Below are 25278 nucleotides of genomic sequence, written 5' to 3' on the forward strand. Positions count from 1 at the left end.
AGTGCAAAAACATTCTAGAAACATTAAATGTTATTCAAATTGTTGATGCGGTATTAACGGTAATTCGTAACGGTAATGTTTTTTGTTAGGGTTTGAGCATAGATTTGGTACTATAACGTATAAAGAAGAGCCCATACCTATCGGGCTAATTAAGATCAAGTTTTATTTCACCTAGATAATGCCCCCGACAAAATATCTCACACATACAGAGATCGATTTAATACGTTTCAAAAGCCTTCAGCATCCTCCATACAGCCCGGACTTGGTCCTTATGGACTCGGCCGTATTCCTCTATACCCGTGGCCGGAGATTTAAGAATTTGAAATAACTGAGAGAAGAAGTTTTATTATACCCCCGCTCCGAAGGAGAGGGGGTATACTGTTTTACCCTTGTGTGTCTGTCTGTCCGTCCGTCTGTCCGTCTGTCTGTCTGTCTGTCTGTCCGTCTGTCTGTCCGTCCGTAACAAAAATTTCTGTCGCATTTATCTCAGCAACTATTTATCGCAGATGCTTGAAATTTTAACACAGTGTTTGGTAAGGCATGCCATATCGTGGGATATATTTTTGTACCAATCGGACGTCAACTTCCTGTTATATGACGACTTTGCTTATTTTTTAACCAAAATTTTCAAACAAATTTTCGTCAAAGAATTCTCAGCAACTGTTTATCGGAGATGCTTGAAATTTTTACACAGTAATTGTATAGGCATGCCATATCGTGGGATATATTTTTGTACCAATCAGACATCAACTTCCTGTTATATGACGACTTTGTTTATTTTTAGCAAAACTTTTCAAACAAATTTCCGTCAAAGAATTCTCAGCAACTGTTTATCACAGATGCTTGAAATTTTTACACAGTATTTGTATAGGCATGTTAAATCGTGGGATGTATTTTTGTATCAATCGGACGTCAACTTCCTGTTAAATGACGACTTTGTTTATTTTTTGCCAAAATTTTCAAACAAATTTCCGTCAAAGAATTCTCAGCAACTATTTATCGCAGATGCTTGAAATTTTAACACACTATTTGTTTAGGCATGCCATATTGTGGGATATATATATTTTTGTATCAATCGGACGTCAACTTCCTGTTAAATAATGACTTTGCTTATTTTTTAACCAAAATTTTCGAACAAATTTTCGTCAAAGATTTTTCAGCAACTATTTATTGCAGATGCTTGAATTTTTTACACAATATTTGTATAGGCATGCCATATCGTTTGATATATTTCTGTGCCAATCAGATATCAACTTCCTGTTAAATGACGACTTTGTTTATTTTTAGCCAAAATTTTCGAACAAATTTTCGTCAAAGATTTCTCAGCACCTATTTATCGCAGATGCTTGAAATTTTAACACACTATTTGTTTTGGCATGCCATATTGTGGGATATATTTTTGTATCAATCGGACGTCAACTTCCTGTTAAATAATGACTTTGTTTATTTTTTGCCAACATTTTCATTCAAATTTTCGTCAAAGATTTCTCAGCAGCTATTTATTGGAGATGCTTGAAATTTTTACACAGTATTTGTATAGGCATGTTAAATCGTGGGATATATTTTTGTACCAATCGAACATCATCTTCCTGTTAAATGAGTATTTTGTTTATTTCAGCCAAAATTTTCAAACAAATTTTCCTCAAAGATTTCTCAGCAGCTATTTATCGCAGATGCTTAAAATTTTAACACACTATTTGTTTAGGCATGCCATATTGTGGGATATATTTCTGTACCAATCGGATGCCAGCTTTCTGTTAAATGTAGACTTTGCTTATTTTGCATATTCACATCAGAGCGGGGGTATCACTAGTGAGCATTGGCTCACAGATATCTTGTTCATTTTATTTTTTCATGAATGAAATCCGCATAGTTGGGTAAAGCTCTACAAGAAATGTGTCGAGTTAAACGATGACTTCGTCGAGAAACGTCTACTTTATTTAGTGTTTGGCGTTGGATAACGTCATAAATTTTCGATAATGCTTTGTTTTTTGATAATATAAATTTAACGAAAATAATAGTTTTATAAATTTTATCCATGATTGTGAATTTTTATCAATGTTACAAATTTTACAGACATCCCTTATATTTAAAAACCAATAAAGCCATTCTTTTTATTGACTATTTGCTATAAATTGTAGTTAGATAGCAGACTTACCAATTGCAGTAGATAATGAGTTTTTTGGATTATTGCAAACGCAATCAAAATCCCTTTATTAATTCTACGTTTCAACGTTTGCCAAAAGCTAGTAATAATACGGTAACATTTTTGTCGGTACTAAAATGTTATTTAAATAACATTATACGAATTTTGGCCAGTGTTTTTACTTCTACTGCTCCTATTTCAAACACATATTTAGATAATGATAAAATATGGCCAACCGATGAGAAAAAGAGTTATTGTTCTTGAAAAGAAACACATAAACAGTCTAAATAGTTATATGAACTGATGAATTTTTGTTTGCTAAAATAAACGAAAATATATAGAAACATAGAAAAAAAACTTAGAACAGTGCATTGAAATGTACGTTGATATAATTTATAATCAATATAGGATATCAACATACGTTACATTTCACACTCTGATTTCATTTTACAATAATATCATATTTGAAGGGAAAAAAGGAATCCCTCTAAGGAGGACGAGGATAACTATAACATGAAGCACAATCTTACTGTATTAGCAACAGAGTTTTGACGGTCAAGATGTATCAAGAATTGATACATCATGAAATAACCCTAAGGATACGGAAAAAACTGCAAAATTCATCAACCTCTTACATCAAAACAAATTAATTTTTTCTTGTCATAATTTTCCTTCCTTAAGGTCATCATTAAAAATATCTATGTTTCCCCTAACCCGACCCTAAATTTTGAATTTGGGTAGGTGGGTAGGTAAATCATTTTTATTTTCTGCCAGGGCACAATTGAAAATACATTATAAATTTAAAATGAAAAAATAACCAATAAATTCTTTACTTAAAATGTAATTACAAAACTAAAAAAAAATATGACCTTTTTTCAAACAAATTGTTTTACTTTTACTAAAGGAATAATGGAATGCAAAACAAATTGAATATCGAATTCACAATTTGATATTGTTTACCTAAAATTTAAAGATGTTTAATTCAATGACTAGATATGCATAAATTGATTAATTATCATTAGTATGTGGATGTACATGTTAACCAATATTTAAATATAATTTTTTATGTTAATGCACATACTTAGTACCAATGTTTAAAAATTTGGTTTATAAAATGTCTAAACGTATATTGAAACAATAATATTTGATAAATTTAAGGTAATGTGCTAAATGTAAATGTGTGTGAAATCATATTTAATGATTCTGCAATATAAAGTTTACACAAAATCACTACATTTGTAGAGTATATCTTTTTTGACAAGGAAATAGATGTCCATACCAAGAAATATTACATTGTAACACAAATTTGAAACATAATGTTCGGGGAAAAAAAATTCAGATAATAAAGATTTCTGTCAATTTACACAATTTCACTTTAATTATAGTCATTACCAAAACAAACTCTATCTGAAATTTGACGAATTTAAGACAGCTGTTTACGTTTTTAACATCATAAAGAGTATTTCAAGTCACAAGTACCAACAAAATTTTTGGGAGGCTTATTTCTCCCCAACAGAGGAGTTATCAGGGAGAAATTTGAGAAATCAGGGAGACTGTCACTTTTTGATACAGAATAACCTACAGGAATGATTATATACACAGATTCAACCTTATTTAAAATTGGATTAGAATTTAAGCAGGTTAATAAAAAATAAAACAACTTCTTAAAATTTTAAAAACTTATCCAATCTATTGAATTTAATTTATTTGATGCATTCATACATTTTAAAGATGAAAATTTTTGTTTTTGTAATTGCGTAAGCTAAATGACAAATAAAACCGTCTCTGTTCTTTTGTGTATTTTGGAGGTATTAGTCCAATCCTATGACCCAATTACAACCGTTATGAAAGGATCATTTTAAGTTTTTTGAAAACTGTAGACAAATGGTTTTATGATTATTTTAGCATTAATTTGGCAAAGTTATTAACCAATTACAAGTTGCCAACTAATTGTAATAATGAACCGTAATATTTAATCCAGAAGAATTGAAAGTTTCTGTTATGCTTTGATTGTTACTGTTTATTTACATAAATGAGATAATGACCGCATTATTGATGGGTTTTTTTTCCAACTAAACAATTGCGAATTCTAAAATATAATAAACGTAATCTATATCTATCAGGAGACAGGAGATATAATAATTAGTATCAGGCACGTAGCATCAGGGGGGCCAGGCCCCCCCCCCCTCCCACTTTTTCTCGCAGCAACAAATTAATTAAAATATAAAATTTAAAAATCTAAATATTTTATAAATTTATATATAAAAAATTGAATTATCATGGAGTTGGCCCCTCATCCCCTCCCCCCCCCCACTTTTTTGGCAGTATGTAAACAATCGGAATGAAGATACCCCCCCCCCCCCCCACACACGGATTAATTAGGATTTTTAAGATTTTAGACAAATCCATATTTCTCTTTCTTTTTTTTTTTTGCTTGTAGAGAATTTCTCAAAAACGATGCTACGTGCCTGAGTATTTCAAAAAATTAATTGAGCGAGGAATAACCTACATATATATGTAACGATCGGAACATCTGCGAGAAATAATGAATAAACGTTAATGATATATTAATGTCAAACATACTTCGCTGTTATTTTAGATGACATATTCTGATGTCATACGTGTACTTTTGACCATTATGTCACATTGGCATAGACAGATCGTGTGTTTTAACCGAAACGTTTAAATGTAGCAATACACACAAACCGCCTCAAATTGAAAAGACTTGACACCACAATGCGAACATATTGTTTTTCAGAAAAACATATCAATTACGTTGAATGGTTATGACTATTCATACTTTATCTTATTTGAAAAACACCAGATTTTTCAATACACACAAAAGAAAACTTTTTTATAGATCACTTATGCAAACAATAAAAATCAGCCTTGAATTGCAATATTTATAAAGAAGAAAAATAGCTGCATATATAAACAAGACAAATTACTTTATCCGAAACGCTAGGAAAAACGACAAGGAAAGAACAACGATAAAGAACGAATGAGTTTGACTTATACAGGAATCTGTTATTTTCAGATTGAAAGCAAATCTTTTATTTACTTCTGAAAATGTGTACCATACAGAAATATACGTTTTAGAAAGGTTACAATATAAAAGTTATCGACATGACATTTATTGAAAATTAATGTATGTAAACAGCTACTTATCTGACTCCTGTATACATGCAGTATTTAAAGAACTTTTTTTATTCCTATAAAAAGATATATCTTGAAAACATATAGGACATGTCTTTTGTTTTTAATGATTTATGTACGATTACAATTCCTTGCAAATGGTGATATGAATAATTTAAGCTCACATCCGGAAGATAAAATTAGGTTTTCTCATAACTTACTGGCCGTAGTTTGTCACTTCGTCCATCGGTCTGTTCCTTGTTCTGTCTGTAAACTTTTACATGCTTGACTTTTTTAGATGAACTGGGTCATTTTAATCACAATTGCACAAACAATCATTGCGTGAAGGGGATTTAGATTTGTCAGAATTAATACTCTACTTTAGGGTAAACATTATATCGAATGCGATTGCAGCATCACTGATGCGTTTTACCCGAAGTCACGCGCGATTGGACGTGACTTAAACAAACTGGGTGCAAAGGGTAACCGGTGCAAAGATGGCGTAACAGTACACCACACACGTTATCGAGTATCTTTCCGTTATATAAGTGATGGAGAAGACCGACAGATTTACGCGTGAATGGTTCCTACACCAAAAGGGTGATTGGGTGCGTAATTTGTCTAACATACCCGAGTTTGATATCGGGAAATTAAAATATTATTTGACAGAAAACAGAAACAAGACGTTTGACAAAGAGGGCATGAGAGCCTACAAATCACTTAAAGCGTACAAGTTTTTTGAGGAGGGGTATGTGCAGAAGATTTCGTCACTACAGATTGACAACTCTTTCCTCGTTCGAGCTGAAGTGATGGCTTCGATGGCGCAGAGAGTCTACAAACCCTACGTTTGCCTTAGTCTAAAAGGCGATGTCCGAGGTGGCTCATGTGATTGTGTCGCGGGGTAAGGATAATTTAATTATGAGTTTTCAACATAAACATACGATATGAACTGTTTTAAAAACCGTTTTATAAGATTGAAATTGACATTAATACTCGTATATGCAGGGACCTATATACTAGTATATACGTCCCTGGTATAGGTAATAAATATATTAAATATACACATTGCATGCATATATGATACATAAATCCAGGATTTGTTGAACATCGTGTGTATGACCAAAGCAAATACATTAACAATAGTCATTATATACATATGCCATATTCTATAATTCAATATTGAAACCTTAACCCACTTTGACATACAGACTGAGAGACAAATATTATCATATAACTATTCCAAGGAAACATGCAATCCGAATGCTATAAGATGGTGTATGTGTTATGTGTATATAAGAAAATAAAATGGTGCTTATGAGATAGACCCCTCTAGTCAGTCCTGGCTCCACCCTTCATAGGAGCAAGAATCAATAGGGAGTGATGTCGCCTATGTGCGGACCAAGAACATTTTTTATATGGGTCTCACGATTATTTGAGTTAGCCAGAGGGTGGGGGGTGGGGGGTCTGAGGCATATTTTTGGTAATTTTATAATGTAAATATTCAAAGAATTTTGCAGGGAGGTCTGGCCTCTGATCCCCCCCCCCCCTCTAGGTCGCCTATGGTCTCTTAATATCCTTCATCAAATATAAAAATTGCTCTAAACCAAGTTCACCAATATTTGAAATATTTTAAAATATATTTTGTAGAAAGGGTGAGGCATGCAGTCACATAGCAGCATTACTGTTTGCATTGGACGACTTTATTGCTAAGGGACTGAAAGATCTACCAGAAGACAGGTCTTCTACCGATAAATTGTGCCAGTGGAACAAACCAGCAAAAAGAAAGACAGAGCCTAAAACCATTCACAGTATCAGGATAGTCAAGTATGTATATTAGTCACTGTGGGTAATACTATTGAATAGTGTAGACTTTAATGAATAAATACATGTACTGTGAAATTGTCAGAATTCATAGAAAGGTAAATACAGGAATTTATTGAGCACTCGCCTCAGAGTGGTGCTTACATTCACTTATAGAAAAATGTGAAAGTAATGTAGTAGAATATTACTTTCAAACATACAGTACTGTAAAAAAAAAAACAGCCATAGCAAACACACTTAATTAAAATGAATTCATTTTTTTTTTTATTCCAAATTAATTTTTGTCTTGATAATAACTAATTATTGCTAGAGCATACTCATGATACTAGTAGTGAATCATGCTTATAACAAAGCAAATTGGAATGTCCCTTGAACTGCACTGTAAGCAAGCTTTGATGTTTACTATACTTTAAAATTTGAAACAAAATGTAAATTAATGTTTAAATTTACAAAGCCTGCATTATTTACATTTCAATATTAAAATGTTTGGACTGCGGTTGTGCACTTGTGTAGATATAAAGGCAAAGAATTTATTTCATTGTGATCATGGTGATATTATTTATAATTTTGGTTTTTTATATTATAGACAGGAGCCAGGGAAAGTGCTAAAGGGGAGGGAGACTTTGGCTTCATTGAAATATGATCCCCGGCAACAGGTACATCAAGTCAAGGATGAGGAATCTGCACGGCAGTTGATAGAAGTTCTTGGTGGTGCAAATCCAACATGTGGATTCATGAAATATAACAAACCAGTTCCCAACATTCCCGTTGATACAGCATCTTCTTTACATACACAAGAAATTGTGTATACTGCGAAACATTTTTTAGATTTTGATTTACCTGCTAGTATTTTTGACATCAAAAGTGCATGCATGTTCTTTAAGGACTCTTTAAATTTGGATCCAAATGGAATAGCTGAACTTGAAATGAGAACAAGGGGTCAGTCAAGCTCGCAAGAATGGCACAATGCTAGAAAATACAGACTTACTGCATCTGACTTTCACAAAGTGTTCGTGCGCAGAAGTACAACTGAACCATCAAAACTTTTGAAATATTTTTTGTACAATAAAATAAAACCAACAAATGCAATGCTGTTTGGACTTAGGCAGGAAAAACATGCGATTGAGAAATTTAAATCAAAGTTGGAGGCAGAGGGTGTATGTGAAGTGATTGTGGAACAGAAAGGCCTGACTGTTGATTCGCACTATACATTTCTAGGAGCTTCAGTTGATGGTATAGCATTAATAAATGGTGAAAAATTTGTTCTGGAGCTGAAAAATCCTGCTTCAACATGGGACATGGACATTTCATCTGCGGCAAAGAAGTTGACATGTTTAAAAGTTAATGAAAATAATGAACTCTGCTTAAATATAAAGCATTCTTATTATACCCAGATTCAGGGACAAATGGGAATCTTGAATATTTCAAAATGCTACTTTGTTTTATGCACTAAAAATGACATTCACATTGAAAAAGTTACATTTGATAAGCATTTCTGGGGGAAAGTTTTATGTAAACTTACTCAGTTTTATGATAATTTTATGTTGCCAGAAATTGTTTACCCTTCAGTAAAGTTTGGTTTGCCGGCCATTGACTTATCTAAATTTTAATGGATAATTATGTAATGATACATCTTTATTTAAAGGTGATTACATGTACATTAAAAAGTGGCATCGTTTCATTTTTGGTGTTTTTCTTTCCTAGCATTGTTTACATGCAAGTATTGCTACTAAATTAAACCAAATTCTTTTTGTTTATTCTTTGTCCATCATTACCTTTTCTTTCACAGAAAAAATTTTGTAGCCAAAACTGAAGTATTTTCAGAAAATGGACAATTTAATCATGTCCAGTTAAATTATGAAATAGTTCATGCATCTTTAAAAACATTTTTTTCTGCAGACTTGGAAAAAACATATAAAATGTCTATATTGGCATTTTAAATATGGATGATGTTTCAAAGGAAAACAATGTTCTAATTTAAGCACATGCACTCATAAGTACATGTACCAATACATGTACCACAAATAGGTTATCAATTATCACAATCGCAAACGGGCACCAGCATTTCTGTGGTTTAAACTTGACTTTTACTTATTAATGATATACATGTAGCATTTTTAACCGCTGATACTATGAACTGAGGTCAAGTATGGATAGAGTCCAATGGTTGTCTCGTCTTTAAAAAAAAATTGTTTGATGTACTCCAGCTAAGCCTGAAAATTTTAAAATGGATATTAGCATCCCCAACCCCCCAAATTATCTTTCATTCTCAGTGATTCTCATTCAAGGTTAAGAAAAAAATCCCCCAAAATTGATTTCATGTGATGATTTTGATGACATTGACTGGGTACATCAAACAAATTTATGTGTAGTACATGTATATTGTAGGTCTTTATTCCAAATATGCATAAACAAAAAGGAATTCCAGATAAAATTGTTTATTGTATGGTCACACAAAATTACATGTTTCCTGTATCATGCCATGCCAAATATTATAGCCATTTTTTTTTTTAATTTTAAATTAGCTTTTTCAAAACAGATAACCATGACAAATTACTTTTTATAACCTAAATTTTGTAGTTGTATGAATTCAAAGTTTTTTTCTTTTAGGTCAAGCAACTCTAAAAATGTATTGTTCTGCATTTCAACAATTTTGATATTGGTAAACAACAAACCTAAAAGTTTCATTTGCAATATTAATTAATCAGAAAAAAAAGAAGAGCCAGTCAGGTTACCCGGTACTAGAAACACATAATTTTGTTTTGCCTTTAAAGAAAGCACACTCTCAATAAAGTAGATACAAGTACATGTACTAAATTCAGACTCTCTCCAAACTGCAGTCAAGGATGTACTACTCAGGATCTTAACTTACCCGTAACATCACCTCAAGAACTACACATTTCATTGAATCATTTTTATTATAGGTGTTTGAAAGTTGGTTAACAGTGCACAAGTTTTGAAAATATCGTCTGCAACAATATGCAAACTAAGTGGCATAGTTTTGTCCAAAATATGAAAAGTTTTTATTCTTTGAATTGCACGCTCGACGTGGATTCTGACTTCAGCAATACGGCGGGTAGTTTCAACCTGTTCGCTTGACAACTGAAAATTTTGGTTGCGAAAAGGTGGAATGTTCAAACTGGCACCCCTTTTGTTTAATTCTACATCAATGTCAAAGCCCCTGTCAGCCATGATATTGTCACCAGCTTCAATAAGGTTAAGAACACCCGAGTTTTGAACAATGAATTTATCTGATGCAGCTCCTCCATACAAAGATGATACGTAGGACACAGTGCCATCAGGAGTAATTCCAACCAGTGCTTTGTAGGTGTTCCGATGTTTATAAGAACTCCATGTTTCTCGTTGAGCTTTTAGAGCTGAAGGTTTCTGGATAGGAATTTCAGTACAGTCCAATATTATTCGAGTGTTTGGAAATTTGCTAAAAGAATCTGGCATTAAACTTTGCACTTTTTCTCTACAAGGATATGGAAAAAGCAACTCTAACTCAAGACACAGAAAACGAATCCATGTGTTAAATATTTTAGAAAATAGTGATACAGAGATGTCAAAGCGGTTGGCAATGTCTTCAACCAAAAGCCCCAGTTTTAAGCGAACTAACACTGCAAAGAATTCATTTTCAAGACTCAGTTTCCTAGAAGGGCCTTTGTTTTTGTGAGTTCTAACAGTAGTTTCATTTCCCTGCCAATATGTCATTTCTGATGCTTTTGGTTCAAAATAGGAAAATAGGGCTTTAAAAGTTGCTATATTTGGTAAACCTGTGTAAAACTGAGCTTTTTCGTCACAAGTCATAAGGTTTTCAACACAAAACAGTCTTCGATTCAAACATGCAGTTTCCTTAGCAAGAACTTTAACTTTTGAGTTTAATTCACTAATAAGCTTTTGATGCTGTTTAAGCTGAATATTGGTAAGATTTGTGGTATGTCCCTCAAAAGTGTCCACTTGAACACCAGTAGAAATTGAACTATACACACTTGTAGTATCTGTTTGTACTGAGGTGTTTTTGGTATCACACACTGTTTGCGATGAATTATCGGTACAAGAGCTTGCGTTGTCTCCAATGAGATTGGTTGTTGTCACCCAGAATTTATGGTAGGTATGATCAGGTGTAGAACCAGAATACAGAGGCATGTCTGAATTACCTGTACTTTCACTTTCACTATCATCAGATACTACAATTTCATGTTGGATATCATTTAAGTCGAGTGGAAATAGAAGGTTTCCTGATCTTTGTATCGTTTTTCTTTTGTTAGAAGTCGCTTTCGATAGTGCCATGGAGTAATTTTCAGCACGTTCACTATTTATTGTTCGCCGTTTTAAAGTAGGTGTGCTATGTTGAAGAGGTAAGTGTTGAGTGGGAATATAATCAACATTAGTGGGATCGTTGCTTTTTCTTCCCGACACGAAATGTAAACCACACACCTTCGTATTCTGTGTAATCGTCAATTCTCCTCGTTTCTTCCCAAGCTTCCTGCCTGTCGCTCTGATCCACGCATTGCGACGGGAAATCGGTGCTGCCGGTATCTGATGAAAAGCGTACCCTTTTGGCAAAGCCGATCTCCTGTTACTGCAGTGAACCACACAACAATGGTCATTTGCACCCATAATGATAATGACCTTATAGGTTGCCGAACATTTTGCACCCAGTAAACAAAATATCGTAATCTCTCGCGTCATCTCTAAGAAAGCCGCGCACGCGCCGCGGTACTATAAAATAGAGTATTGCCACGCTCTCTTTCAAACGGGGTTAAATGAAATCATTGGAATGATAGTGGTTTTTTAAGAAATCAAAAAAAAAAAACAAAAAAAATAGGCAAGAAAAGATGGAACTTGTGTGGATGCATCTTTGCGTGATGTACATTCAAGTTTGTTCAAATCAAGATTCTCGGGGTAGGATGGGTTAACGATGGTTCAAAATATTTGATGGAAATATGAAAAGAAATTGAATATCTTCTTAAAACCAATTAGACAGTGGTGTTGTACGGAAACATCACCAGGTAGTTTATATTAAAGTTTTTTCTATTTGTGGCCTCCGGAAAAAATATATTTATACAGAATATTTTTCTACTGCAATTTTCACATAATGATTTTGTATATGATTCCAGGAAACTGATTTTACTAGAGCTAATGTTGCTCAGATGAGTGATATTATCTATATGCCTGATGCACAGAGTTTGTTCTATCTTACAATTAACATTTGCTGAATTTTTTTTTTACAATTTCATTAACTTACTTTGATCTCATCCCGACTTTTGTATACCTACATTTACGTAATCAATAGTACATGTGGTGATTTGTCTAATAATACATGTATATCTTGAAAGGCAAAATCCCCTATTTGACCAATTCAAATAGTAAGTCGTGTCATTTGGGAAAGTTTGTGACTTCATAATGAAGGGTAATGTATAAAACTGACATTTTACATATACCTTATGAATACTAATTTGTATTTCTAGTTTTAGAAAACGTTTTACATAATCATTTAAATTCAAGAGGATTGCAAAATTCGGTGACTTGTTTTAGACCGCCAAGATGAGAGCACTGATTTTATTTTGTGTTGTGTTAACCTTTGTCTCTGACTATGCCGAAGCTTGTACATGTGCCCGTACACATCCCCAAGTGCAGTTTTGTAACGCAAACTACGGTATCTATTTATCTATCAATTAATCTATCTATCTATCTATCTATCTATCTATCTATCTATCTGTCCGTCTGCCAGTGTGTTTCTTTTGCTGCATGTTAAAAAGGTCACTCTTTAATTTTTATTGGAAGAGGATGAGGAAAGATATCTTGCAGTGAAAATGACTATTCAAATACCTTAAAAAACGTGAAAGATATTTAATGATGTTTGCTTAGTGCGCAAGAAAAAAATATTTCTCTACACGGTTATTTGCTGTATGTAGCCAATCTGGACCAAAAGCGCAAGTCGCAGAACATCAGGCAGGACCCATTGAGATTGATGAATAAGTTTTTGCCATATTTTTTAGTTCGTCTTGCAATTTTTGAGTACAAACTAATACTAACTACTCTGGAATCAATTTTATTCATTGGAGTCAATGTTTTTGGTAGCGAAAATTTTCCTGGTTTGTTGGGACGTATTTTCGCTGGCAGGAAGATGGGGTATTTTCATCAATATTAAACAGAGGCTTGTATGTACGTTCTTGAGGATGTAAATCGTGGGCAAGGGTTATCCACAAAAGTCCCTTATAAACAATAATTATTTCACAGTATTTGCAGCTACCATCATCCATAAATAAATTTTTATGCAAACCCGAAGATCTTACATTGTTGTTCAGTCCTAAAAATAAAAAAATAAAAAAACAAGAAACAACGCATTCATCTGTATTTCTGCAAAACCTATCAAACTTTCGACTGCAAGGTAAATTTTTTTTGGCACTAGAAAATATGCATTTTTACCAAAGATCAATCTGTATACGGTGAGTATATTTTTTAATTGTTTTTGGATCAATTCCCATGAGAAGGAAACTTCTACATTTTGTTCGTTTTATGTTTGAACAAAATGTGTATACAATTAAGATACATAGTTTATATTAAGCAGGCAATATGATTGATAATTCTTTATTTTTTTTTCTGAAACGGAAAATTGGCGGCTATACTTTTTTTGGCCAACAAAATTGAAAATTCTTTGAGGGACACTTTATTGAATATTTCTTGACTAATATATGATTTTATATGATTTTTATGTGATGCATTGCATTTTACTACATTCAAAACAAATATAATTTATATCATTCCAGTTGTGAAGGCCAAGATTCTTCAGAGAAAAGAAACTGGCGGATCAATATTTGAAAATGTCGTTTATACAGTTAAAGTTACGACGGTGTATAAGGTAAAGTTATTTAGACTAAATTTAACTGTAGTTATAATTTTGTCAGTTCGATTGTAATGTTCAAAATCCTTGATTTTAATGTTAAAAATGGTACTAACCTTTCAGTTTTACAATTGAGAGTAAACAAAATAATCTTCTTACAGTTGAAAAATACTGATGATATTTGTAGGGAAGTCGTTACTTCAAGGGACGCCGTGTACAAATCTTTACAGCTTCCGGTGGAGCTGCATGTGGATCGTTTTTCAAGATTGGCAGCGAATACGTCATAACTGGTATAAAAACCAATCAACTCGCCACATTTGGTTTTTTTTTTTTTTTTTTTTTTTTTTTTTTTTTTTTTAAATTTGCGTTGAAACTTTTTTAGACCGATATGTGTATATTCAAGATTTATTCAAAAGGCATTGGTTTGTTAATGTAACGTTTAAAGTGTATTTTTCTACTTGTAATTTCTTCCTCATAAAAGCAGATCCTGCTTGAATATACCTGTGTCAATAACAGAAAAAAATATTGCATGTCTTCAAAACAAATTGCTATTTTTTTTTTCTTTGATTCAACTGAATGATAATAATATTCGAAGGTAAAAACAATTTCAAGTGTAATTTGGCTTTTCTAGGCACCATTAGAGACAGCAAATGGAGAACAAGCTCATGTAGCTGGAATACAGAAGTATCATCCCTTCCTCCATACCAAAGAGATGCCCTTAAATCTGAAGTTTATAGGAAAAACTGTTTTTGTGACGTAAGTTGCAAAAATATTCACAAATATTACTTTAAATTAATGCTGAAATTTTTATTAATCCGAATTTAGAATAAATGTTATAAGACTTTATAATTTGTCTATTAGATAACCTTACATATTGTTTGAACAACATTAATATATATATATATATATATATATATATATATATATATATATATATATATATATATATATATATATATATATATATATATATATATATTGTCAAATTATGAGTCTTTCGATTTATCAAACAGGTGAACATTTGTTTCGGCGACAAGTGCTCTGCCCCTACACAGAATGCGTGTTTCATTAAGCAAGATGACGATATATCTTGTCTTTTCCGGGAAAACTCATGCAAGCGTGGAAATTATGGATGTGCTTGGCAGTCTCCAGCTTGCTTTTAATGTCTTACTCTTTCAAATAGCATGTCATTTTTAAATAAAAAGAAGCTCTCTCTTGTTTATATAGTTTCAAAACAAAAGGTTTGAAAATTCATCGTCATGTATACTTAATATCTTGTACTTAAAAAAATAATAATTTTTAGATACAACAAAACTATCAAGTTTGTAGAAGGATTGCCATATTTATCATGCATACTTCATAAAAATTAGAAACGAGTCTATAAATTATGTGACATATATCTGCATAACTAAATTATTCTTTTTATCAAATTGGAAAAAATGCTTGGCCGCAAGGTTATCCTTTCTGTCAACGAAATCATAAAATGCATGGTTTTTTTGGCAAATGACAATGCTTGGTTTCAAAAATAAATTTGCTTGGTTAAAGTTCTAGCAAAATACCATTTTTACATTGTAAGAGGAAAAATGCAAACGATCAAGTAATGCTTGCAAGATAAACACTATTAGATACTTTCTTAAATCTGCTTGAAAATGGAGGATCAAACATGCGTAAATAACCTAAACTTGCTGATATAAAAAATTCAATTCAAATTCAACACATTAAATCAGTCTCTCTGAAGTAAACAACGAAAGGATTCATACAAACAAAAATCGATCAAAATGGTTCATAAAATGATGCAAATATAACTTCATAATGATTTGCTCGGACGATTAACCTCATTTATTATAAAAATCCTTAAACCGCGCATTGTGTACTTCATTTTACAAGATTACATTACATTATAGTACTATAATGAAACAACTTATAAAAATAAACAGGGAAATAGCTCTTTTTTTTGCTTTCAAAGTAACTGAAGGTTAACTAAATGGTCTGAATATGTAACTGAATTCCAAACTACGGTATACAATCACCTTTGAGCTGATTTCAGTCGAATTTTAGCTGACTAAATGACATAGCTTTTTCCTACGAAAATATATTTAATTGAATTTTACCAACGGTCGTAATCCTTAATTTGGATTTTACAACTAGGGTAAAAAGGTCCATAAAACTAAGAAACTATTTTATATTTTTAACGTTCATCGGTTTCTTAAATGAGGTAAGGTAAATGAGGTAAGTTTTCAAAGGTGCAGTAGGTTTTATAGGCGACAGTGCAGAAACGCCTAATCCTTATTTTCCCTGTCTGTGAGTTCAGATATTCCAAAATGGCCGAAGACAAACTTGGTGTTACATGTATTACGTTTCACAAAAAAAAAATTGGTATCAAAATGAACTTCTATTTTAGAAACAATAATTATAGTACGCGTATTAATTCTTTTTAAAATACCATGAATATAAATTGGAAAGGAACATCAAATTTTGAATTTATTTAATCTATTATCTTTAACTGTTAATATTAAACCATGTATAAACTTTTCTACATGTGCAAAATTCATACTTTTTTTGTGCTTTCTTTAAATATCTTGCGTTGTTGAATTTCATCCATTGCTTTGTCAAATTGTACAGTGTGTATTTGTTCGTATGTACCACTGATAAAAAGTGCAAATTGTATATTTGATAACGTTTTAAATTAACAACGCAAGCATTTAACATCTAAAATGCTATCAAATGCGATGCATCTTGTCTAGGGTAAAACAACACATTCTATTCATAGAAAAATCTTTCTATTCAATCTATTTTTGTACGCACATTGTAACCCTTTTATTTACTAAGTAAGACACGCGAAACAAATGGAGACATTTCTAATGTAGGTCTTCAAAGTTGACCAACTGTCTCTTGAAAATAAATAGATAAAGATAAAGCTGTCAAATCTGTGTCAAGGTTGATACGAGTTTACTATTTAAAGGAATGTGATTAATAGTTACCTGGTGATTTAATTATACTATTATCGATGCGTTTAAAAACGGCATTTTATCTAAAGTACACAACTTAATCAAATGTAAAAAAACAAAAAACAAAAAAAAAAAACAAAACAACAACAACCAAAAAAAAAAAAATTGAAATCAGTCTATACTTTTAATTTAGAATATAAATGTACATGAATACTTACCATCGCGATTCACATATACAAAAAGACACGATTAAGAGATGATTGAGAAATATATGATGTTGACTTCATTGCATAACATGTTATGATTCGGAGAAATGTGGTGGATGGTTCAACATTTATAACAATTGTAGCTACGTCTTAAACTACTGACAACTTTCTCTGTAGGTTAAAGAATCACCTCTTTAGAGTGGTATAATTTTATTCCTTCACTTTATTTCTACTTAAACACAGTGATTCAAATCTAGCTTACGGACTTTGATTTGTATTTTAGATTAGTATTTACAAACTAAATTATCTGAAAATTATTAAACAGAATTAGCCGCCTCTTCCGAGCCAGTTGTTTGGAACACTTGTGATTTGTGTGTCTGCTTTGTCCGCTTATACATGAACTGGTGCATTTTTTCAGTATATTCATGTACTCTTCTCTTAGAAACCTTTTCATATTTATTCGCTAATTGTAAAAAAAAAGAACAACAACTATGATGTTTATTGTCACATAAATATATCAGATCATTAATGAATGAAAAGGTTAATCCGTGCTTGATGAAGGTCAACTAAAACTTATTTTTCAAATATGATTATGTACTTAATATACCATTTGTAGACTACGCATCACAAAAATGACAAACCCAACTGCGCTTAGGTAAAAAAGGACAAGATGCATATTAATCTTAAATGTCATTTTATATATGGTAGGAGATTAGAATCCACAAAAACGTTTACGTTTTACATTGTAAACAAGATAACTGAATCTGTGCACAATCATCTGATTAATCGCCTCATTTGGAAATACGTGTTAAGCCATTATTTCTTTAAAAAACAACTTATATAATTTCAATGTTCATCTGCTCTTGAATGAAAATAATAATGAAAATCATTACTATAATTCATCTTCATGTTTCTTAGCTTTATGAATATGTTAAACGTCAAGCTTGCACTAAAAACACTTCCTTGGAAGAAGACAACACAATCGGAATACAGATACTTTTTCTGTAACAAAACTCACAAATATGTATATTGTATACTATGTACCACGGTGCATTTATTTAACACATTGTTTGTATTTTTATCAGCAATTCACTGCAATTACCAGGAAATACATGTCATTGACACAATAGTAAATATATCTATTTTCATCATCCTTAATCGCCATTACAAGAACGATTTGGACCTAACCTTGCTGCAGAAACAAGTTGGTCTATAATCATTCTTCATGTACATGTAATCGATACAATTACTTGTTTCAGTAATCAGTATTTTTGTCCGGTTAGGTGTGAGAAGATTCCGTGCATATCTAAATGTTAGAAGCATGAATGATCTCTTTTATTAAATCCCTGGCTAGATATTCTCGTCCCACTGCCTTTCTTTGAAAAAAAAAAACCCTCTCGATTCTTTTTCTACGTTTATACTGGAATAACTGTGATCTGCAGCTCCTAACTCATTATAAATATTAAGTATGATAAAATGAAATTAACTTAGCCTATTCTCCCAAACCAGGTTGCGGAAACTTGGAGTATTTTTTTTTTTGGCTTTAAATTTTTATCTGTTTACATTTAATCAGTGGCTTGAGTATATTTTCCCGAATATCTTTAGCATTATAGTTCTTCTTTAGACTGTAGTAGGAGGGTTTTTTTTTTACATTTTCAGAGCATTTAATTTTGTTTTTATCCGCTGTACATGTTGCTTATAATGCCAAATAATAAAATGAATATTATAAGAATATTATGCTGGTAATTTTGGCAAAATAAAGTGAACAAACAGTTCCTTTCATAGGCAAAATCCAGGATAGTTCCCATAGCAATTTTGTTAAAAGCTTTAAATATATATTGATTTAGATGTCATTTAAAGACAACTAAATGAAAGAACCTCCAAAAATTGTTGTCGCTATAAACTAAATTACTGACACTGTGCTCATAGACCTACAGTAGCATGCTCCGTTTAAGGTTAATTAAATGAGTATTGATGTAAATAATAAGTTATTAGTACCAATATGCTCCTTATTAAAGCAAAGATAAATTTTAAAGGTTAATTTGCTTATTAATATTAACGTGTTAATATTTCCTTCTTTCTATTGCTGTGCATCATTGTAAATGTCCATGTATAACAGGCACCCGACGGTTGCATACACCTGCAACTTTAAACTTTAACATAATCTAAGACTTCTTCAGAAATCATTAACATGTCTGTAACTTTTTAAAAATTTGTTTAAAAGTTCAGGCACATTTTCAATAATTTTACTCCTTTGTTCTGAAATAGCTGCATTATGTCAAGAATGGCTATATTTTACAGTAAATATATACAGTGCCTTTCCATAATTCTTACTATGACCCTCGTATGCAATTATTCTTCATACATTGTACCAGTTGCGTCGGGTTCGGACTTTTAGAACAATTTGTTAAGCTATCGATAGCATTTCGTAGTATGTAAATTTGCATGAAACTGTATCAATGCCAGGATGTAGAATGCTGATAAAAAGTGTACCGTACCGTACAGGAGACATCATATTGTACTACCTGTAAACTTACTTCAGTTATACTATAAAACATAAACATACACATGTATCATGTGGCTCTTTTTATACATAAGAAACATTGACAGCCTGGTAGTTTAGATTGTCACATTAAGCAGACACAGAACTTTTTGAAATTTAAACAATTATACCCAAATTATTTAATACGTCAGTATGCTGATATATGAGAACTTCATGCTAATAACCCTGTTTTGCATGTTCCTAACTGCAAATCTTCATATAAACGTAAAGGGCACGGAACTTAAAACATATGCTACGTTGAATAGGCAAACATGAGGACCTTTTGGATTCTGTTTGCTGTTTAAGCAACAGTGTATACTTATTCCGAAGCATGTAGATGTGCTCCCCAGCATCCACAAGTACAGGTCTGTAGCTCAGATTTTGGTATGTTTTCTTTAGTTATTGGATTTATTATACAATGCATTTCTTGCAATACATATTTTTTTTTTCAAGAATGTAGCATATTTTTAATCGTGATTGAACTTATAAAGGAATTAGAAGAGTATATGTAGAAGTTTATAATACCAAGAAATAATAAAAAAAACATTCAATGAAAAACTTCAAATTTTTTCCTGTTCTAGCATAGTTAAAACAAAATCTCTGTTATTTCAGTTATCAGAGCAAAGATTTTGGGTCGCACGGAGACTGGCAGCTCAAGTTTTCATAACGTTTATTTAACAGTACGGATATTTCGACATTATAAGGTATCTTAGAAAACAACATTTACTATTTTGTTTGTAACTGAAAACATATTTGATTTTGAAAATAGTAGTAACATTTTGGGGTCATTTTAATTAGTCAAAAAAGAAAAAAAAATGCGAACAAACTTATACATATATGTAACTGATAACTTAATTTTGATCAAATACCTTAGACTCATTACTGCTCTCCAAATATAAATACCTGTATCAAAAATCAATCTGTATCATGTTTCATGAATTGTTTTAATTTTCTTTCATCCTGTTTAAGTTGAAGAGTGCACTATAATATAAATCACGTTCCTTTTTACATGTACCTCAGAAGAATACCAAAGCCTATTGTCACACTATTTTATTTTATTTCTGTAATGTTGACCCTTGAAGACAGGCTCTTATAGGGAAAGACGTCGAGTACAAAGGATATACACAGCTCCTAACTCAGCAGGATGTGGAGAGAACTTCGAAAAGGGTCGTGAATATATCATTAGCGGTAATTACATTTATTTTTTCTAAAAAAAAAAAAGAAAAAAAAAGGAAAAAAAAAAGATAGGTGTTGTATGTATATATCAACAGATGCATTTTTATAATAAACAAATAAATGAATGAATTATTAAAAAAATAAACTAGTAAATAAACAATGTAAAAGTAAATAAACAATAACAATAAAACGTAATCGTGCTATACCTACGATTTGAATAAAAAATGTTTAAAGGGAGTCGTTGTAGGCAAAACTATTATACTACTATTACGTTATGGTTTCTTTGTTATATTCGTTCTGTCTTGCATTGTTTTTTATCGGAATTGTTTTTATTACCAAACATCGTCTCCAATAAAATATCATTATAGTTAGCAATAGTCGATTAATAATACGAAAATTTCAATGAGTACAGACACTATCTACAAAAACAAGTGGATCACAAGTACCTGTAATTGGAATGTTGAAACATCTTTACTTACTCAATACCAGAGAAATGCACTGAAATTCGGATATTACAGCAAACAGTGTTCCTGCGATGTAAGTAATACAATATAGTATGTTCGTTTTGTCAATGTGCCTGTGTTAAAAAAAGGAAATAGCAAATATTTAATGAATATCCTGTTTAAATTCTACCGAAATTGAAAAAATGTGAAAACTCTATTTTCATTGCTTTAGCACAGGTTTACATGTACAACATATTTCGCTCTTGAAAAAGTAAGGTTTCGGTTACTCGGAATTAAATAATTGTTTGTCAATCATTAGATATTTTCTTTCAATAATTGCTATTCAATTATTAGATATGTTCTTTCTTTTTTAAAAGAGTATATAATATTTTTTTTTAAACAGATAGATATCTGCTTAGGTGGTCAGTGTTCTAAACCATCAAATGATAAATGCGTCGTTGGTCAAAAGGGGGACTATTCGTGTTTCTTTGAGGAAAATTCCTGTAGACGAGGAAGAAAACGATGCACCTGGCATATTTCTGAATGCTTATGAAGTACATATTTGTAAAACTGATTTAGTTAGAAATAAATATAGTGAACTTGAAGGTTTTATCTTAACTTTTTGATAAATATTATTATAGTTGATTTCAAAACGCAGCTTTACAAGATCTATTTAACACCAGTCAAACAAAATCAATTATTTAAACTGTAAAACACCAACCATATACGGTACTTTATGTTTAAAAATATCATAAATGTACATAAAGTAGATAGGAAACTCAACAAATCATGTGATATTTTTTAACCATGGACGGACTTATCGACAGACGGCGTTTATTCTAGCGAGGGTCGGATCAAGGTTCTCGACCATAAAAAAAGATTGTTTTTGGTCTTATATACAGTCATTTCATGCATATCTTTTTACAATTTTATGCTATGCTATGGTATGCGATTTTAATGATATGCTATGAGATTTGTATGTTATGCTATGAGATATGTATGCTATGCTATGAGAAATTGTAATGAAGTGCTTAATGATATGGTATGCTATGCTATGCTATGGTATGATATGAGATTTGAACAAAAACGCCTCCATACACAGAAGAGTTCCACACATTTCAAAGTAAAATAATTAGAAGCCAAAGTTTACCACAAATCTATTATGTTAACATTTTTTCAAATAAAAAATCTAAAACTGAATTAAAATAATGTTGTATGCTATGCTATAGTATGCTATGGTATGATATGACGAATGCGATTTTATGAGATTGTATGCTATGGTATGAGATTCCAGTGCTATGCTATGAGATTTAAATGCAATGTTATGAGATTTCAATGCTATGCTATGCTGTATGTTGTAAAAGATATGCTTGAACCGAACTTTAAGTTATTTAATAGCCGTTTTTATTATTACGTTGATGTATAAATTTTGAATGTTAATGCATGGTAGCTTATTCATTACAAAGTTCATAATAAGTATATTGAGAGCATAAGTCCGGAGACAGCTTGGCAATATTTACAAGCAGATTATCGATTCAATGCTGGCATGTCACAGGAAACCGACATCCATACCGTCGGAAAACTCTGATGTCCTGATCAACACCTGGAATGGAAAGAAAAATAATAATGTTTAGAAATATTTACAATTTCGCTGTTTCTTCAAAATCGACGTTAAACGCGTCAAGGTTAACGATGACGGCAAGTGAAACTTTGACGTAATAATGAACAAATTAAAGGTCCTGCACTTTGTATTGTAGCATCAAAAATTAATTGAAATTATTCAATAAAAACGGCTATTAAATAACTTAAAGTTAATTCTAATTAATTAACCCTGTGTATTTCAAGTTTTTGTTTTAAAATATTTTTTTTTTCAAAATCCTGTCAACCAACGAAACACGTTTGCTTGAATCTAGTTTTTTCTCATTTTATTATTTTGAGAGAGAGAGAAAGGGAGAAAGAGAGAAAAGAGAGGTATATATTATGTTATTTACACATACATTATTTAAATTCCAAAAAATGCTTACTTATGAACCATTAATATTTTGAAAAAAAGAAATTATAGTGTCTACATGTATATTGACGTACGTGGGTTTATACAACAGAAAAAGAATAAATGGTTGATATCAAAAAATTGATATATTATATTTCTTTGATTTATTTCATACATTGTAAATCATGAGTTTCTGCATCACACACACATATATATATATATATATATATATATATATATATATATATATATATATATATATATATATATATATCCTATCAGTGTGAATATACCACTTTGACGCACTGTGTATGTACACGTGCCTGTTTTAGAGCGTGGTTATGTGCTGTGTATACAAGAGCGTCGAGTCGTGAAACGAGTGCATCATACCGTGCTAGTAACATTTCGGTTCGTGTAATGTGTATTTCAACTTTAGTTAAATTGAAAAACATATGGTACTTGTAGTGTTGTACATGAAAACTGCTGCATGTGACAGTTTGTTTTGTTACATTTAACATGAACAAAAGTAATGACCCTTAATTCTCTCCCCATTTCAGTATGAGACCCAACTGTTCTTGTGATTGGGCATCGAGTGTTAAATTAAATTCGTTTTTTTTATTCATCAATTATCCTTATATTATTTTTCTTTCAAGATAATTAAAAATGAAGTTCTTATGGAAGCTTCCACGTGTGATTTATATTATAATATATATCGAAAGTGAACTTTAAAATGACAAAGCTAATTTGAAAGGTTAATCAGTGTACATTCCAGAAATAGCTACCATGCATTACCTTTATAAAGGTAATCCCTGTTTAGTACAGACAAGTTTATGCATGTGAATAAAATCAACTATTAAGAAATACACATTTTAACATTAAACCTTTATTTTAAATGTTACAATTTGCATTTATTCCCCTCCTCTCATTACCAGTTACATTAAGGTACTTAACTTCACCGAGACCTATACTTTTTAAGACACTACGTCACAAGATGGCGATTTAAATGTTTTGTTAAACTGTTTGTATCAATCGATTCAGATGTATATCGTATTAGCTCAGTTGTTAAAGTATCAGACTTGTGAACCGCAGGTCATGTGTTCGAATCCACCTGGGACTTTTGTTTATGTGAACTGAATGAAATTTTTGAAAATATCATTTTTTATCTAAAATTGCACATTTTCCGCCTCTTTGACATATATACTTCTTACCCATCATACTTTCTTACATAATCAAGTAATTTTCTGCTGATTTTAGAAACTATTTCAAGATTTCAAGGTGTAGTGAGGCACCTTAAGTACTTACATTTAGAACGACACGATTATGATTAGAGGAAATCATCATGCATGACTCTACAATGTTATTAATTGGTATTAAGGTATACGTTTACTCAGAATGAAAAAAAAATCCACTGATGATAATGAAAAACCATTTTTTTTTAGATTAAGACCCATCATGGGAGTGCTATTTTTTACTTTCAAAAAAATAGGTCAATGATCTACTTTTTGAATCAATGGCCATTGAATATTTTACGAAAATTTAAGAAAAGTCCCTAAAAATTTTACATTTTGATTGGAATTTTTTTAGTTGTTAAAAAAAATACAAATTGCTTAACTCTTTTAAAAATGAAATACAGTTTATGAATGGCAGTGACACTAAACAGACACAAAGCATCAAGTTTTCAGTCACAATTTTTAAGAATAAACCAGTTGTAATTTCCATTTTCAGTTTTCAAATTCCTACCCTTTTTTTTATTTAATTTTACAAAAAAACTGAATGATGATAATACTAAAACATTTATTTTAGTCCGAATTTCCTAAAAGTCCAACTTTGTTTGAGCCTAATTCCATAATATAGTAAAAATATTGAATGGTTTGTCAATAATAATTCATTTCATGAATACTTTTAGTGTTTAAAACAAATTTTACTCATGCCATTGAACTTTATAACAATCCGAATTTGAGAACTCCAACCCTGACTAAACAACGTCCTTAAACATTACATAAAACAGGATGGGTGGTACA

The 25278-nt window shown here is 31.4% G+C and overlaps 3 protein-coding genes across 3 annotated transcripts; 2 read left to right on the forward strand and 1 right to left on the reverse strand.

Moving 5' to 3' along the window:
• Positions 1-5655: 5655 nt before the first annotated feature.
• Positions 5656-8783, forward strand: LOC105330581 (uncharacterized). The gene is made up of 3 exons (XM_011432340.4): positions 5656-6182; positions 6929-7105; positions 7689-8783. The coding sequence occupies exons 1-3, from the start codon at positions 5833-5835 to the stop codon at positions 8710-8712; spliced, it is 1551 nt and encodes a 516-aa protein (XP_011430642.3). The 5' UTR covers positions 5656-5832; the 3' UTR covers positions 8713-8783.
• Positions 8784-8798: 15 nt separating this feature from the next.
• On the reverse strand, positions 8799-11839 carry LOC136274855 (uncharacterized). Its single transcript, XM_066082584.1, has one exon. The coding sequence runs from the start codon at positions 11795-11797 to the stop codon at positions 10004-10006; it is 1794 nt and encodes a 597-aa protein (XP_065938656.1). The 5' UTR covers positions 11798-11839; the 3' UTR covers positions 8799-10003.
• Positions 11840-12623: 784 nt separating this feature from the next.
• LOC105346381 (metalloproteinase inhibitor 3-like) lies at positions 12624-15172 on the forward strand. The gene is made up of 5 exons (XM_020074580.3): positions 12624-12764; positions 13879-13970; positions 14140-14242; positions 14584-14708; positions 14966-15172. The coding sequence occupies exons 1-5, from the start codon at positions 12653-12655 to the stop codon at positions 15113-15115; spliced, it is 582 nt and encodes a 193-aa protein (XP_019930139.2). The 5' UTR covers positions 12624-12652; the 3' UTR covers positions 15116-15172.
• The last annotated feature ends 10106 nt before the right edge of the window (positions 15173-25278 follow it).

This window comes from Magallana gigas, chromosome 4 (genome assembly GCF_963853765.1).
Source record: "Magallana gigas chromosome 4, xbMagGiga1.1, whole genome shotgun sequence".
NCBI classification, from domain to species: Eukaryota; Metazoa; Mollusca; class Bivalvia; order Ostreida; family Ostreidae; genus Magallana; species Magallana gigas.

Excerpts from the sequence above, each read along its gene's own strand:
- LOC105330581 (XM_011432340.4), top strand. The coding sequence starts at position 5,833 with ATGGAGAAGACCGACAGATTTACGCGTGAATGGTTCCTACACCAAAAG. Across the intron at positions 6,183-6,928 it reads TCATGTGATTGTGTCGCGGG|AAAGGGTGAGGCATGCAGTC; the intron begins GTAAGGATAATT and ends TATATTTTGTAG. Across the intron at positions 7,106-7,688 it reads CACAGTATCAGGATAGTCAA|ACAGGAGCCAGGGAAAGTGC; the intron begins GTATGTATATTA and ends TTTATATTATAG.
- LOC136274855 (XM_066082584.1), bottom strand. The coding sequence starts at position 11,797 with ATGACGCGAGAGATTACGATATTTTGTTTACTGGGTGCAAAATGTTCG.
- LOC105346381 (XM_020074580.3), top strand. The coding sequence starts at position 12,653 with ATGAGAGCACTGATTTTATTTTGTGTTGTGTTAACCTTTGTCTCTGAC. Across the intron at positions 12,765-13,878 it reads GTTTTGTAACGCAAACTACG|TTGTGAAGGCCAAGATTCTT; the intron begins GTATCTATTTAT and ends ATATCATTCCAG. Across the intron at positions 14,243-14,583 it reads CAGCGAATACGTCATAACTG|GCACCATTAGAGACAGCAAA; the intron begins GTATAAAAACCA and ends TGGCTTTTCTAG.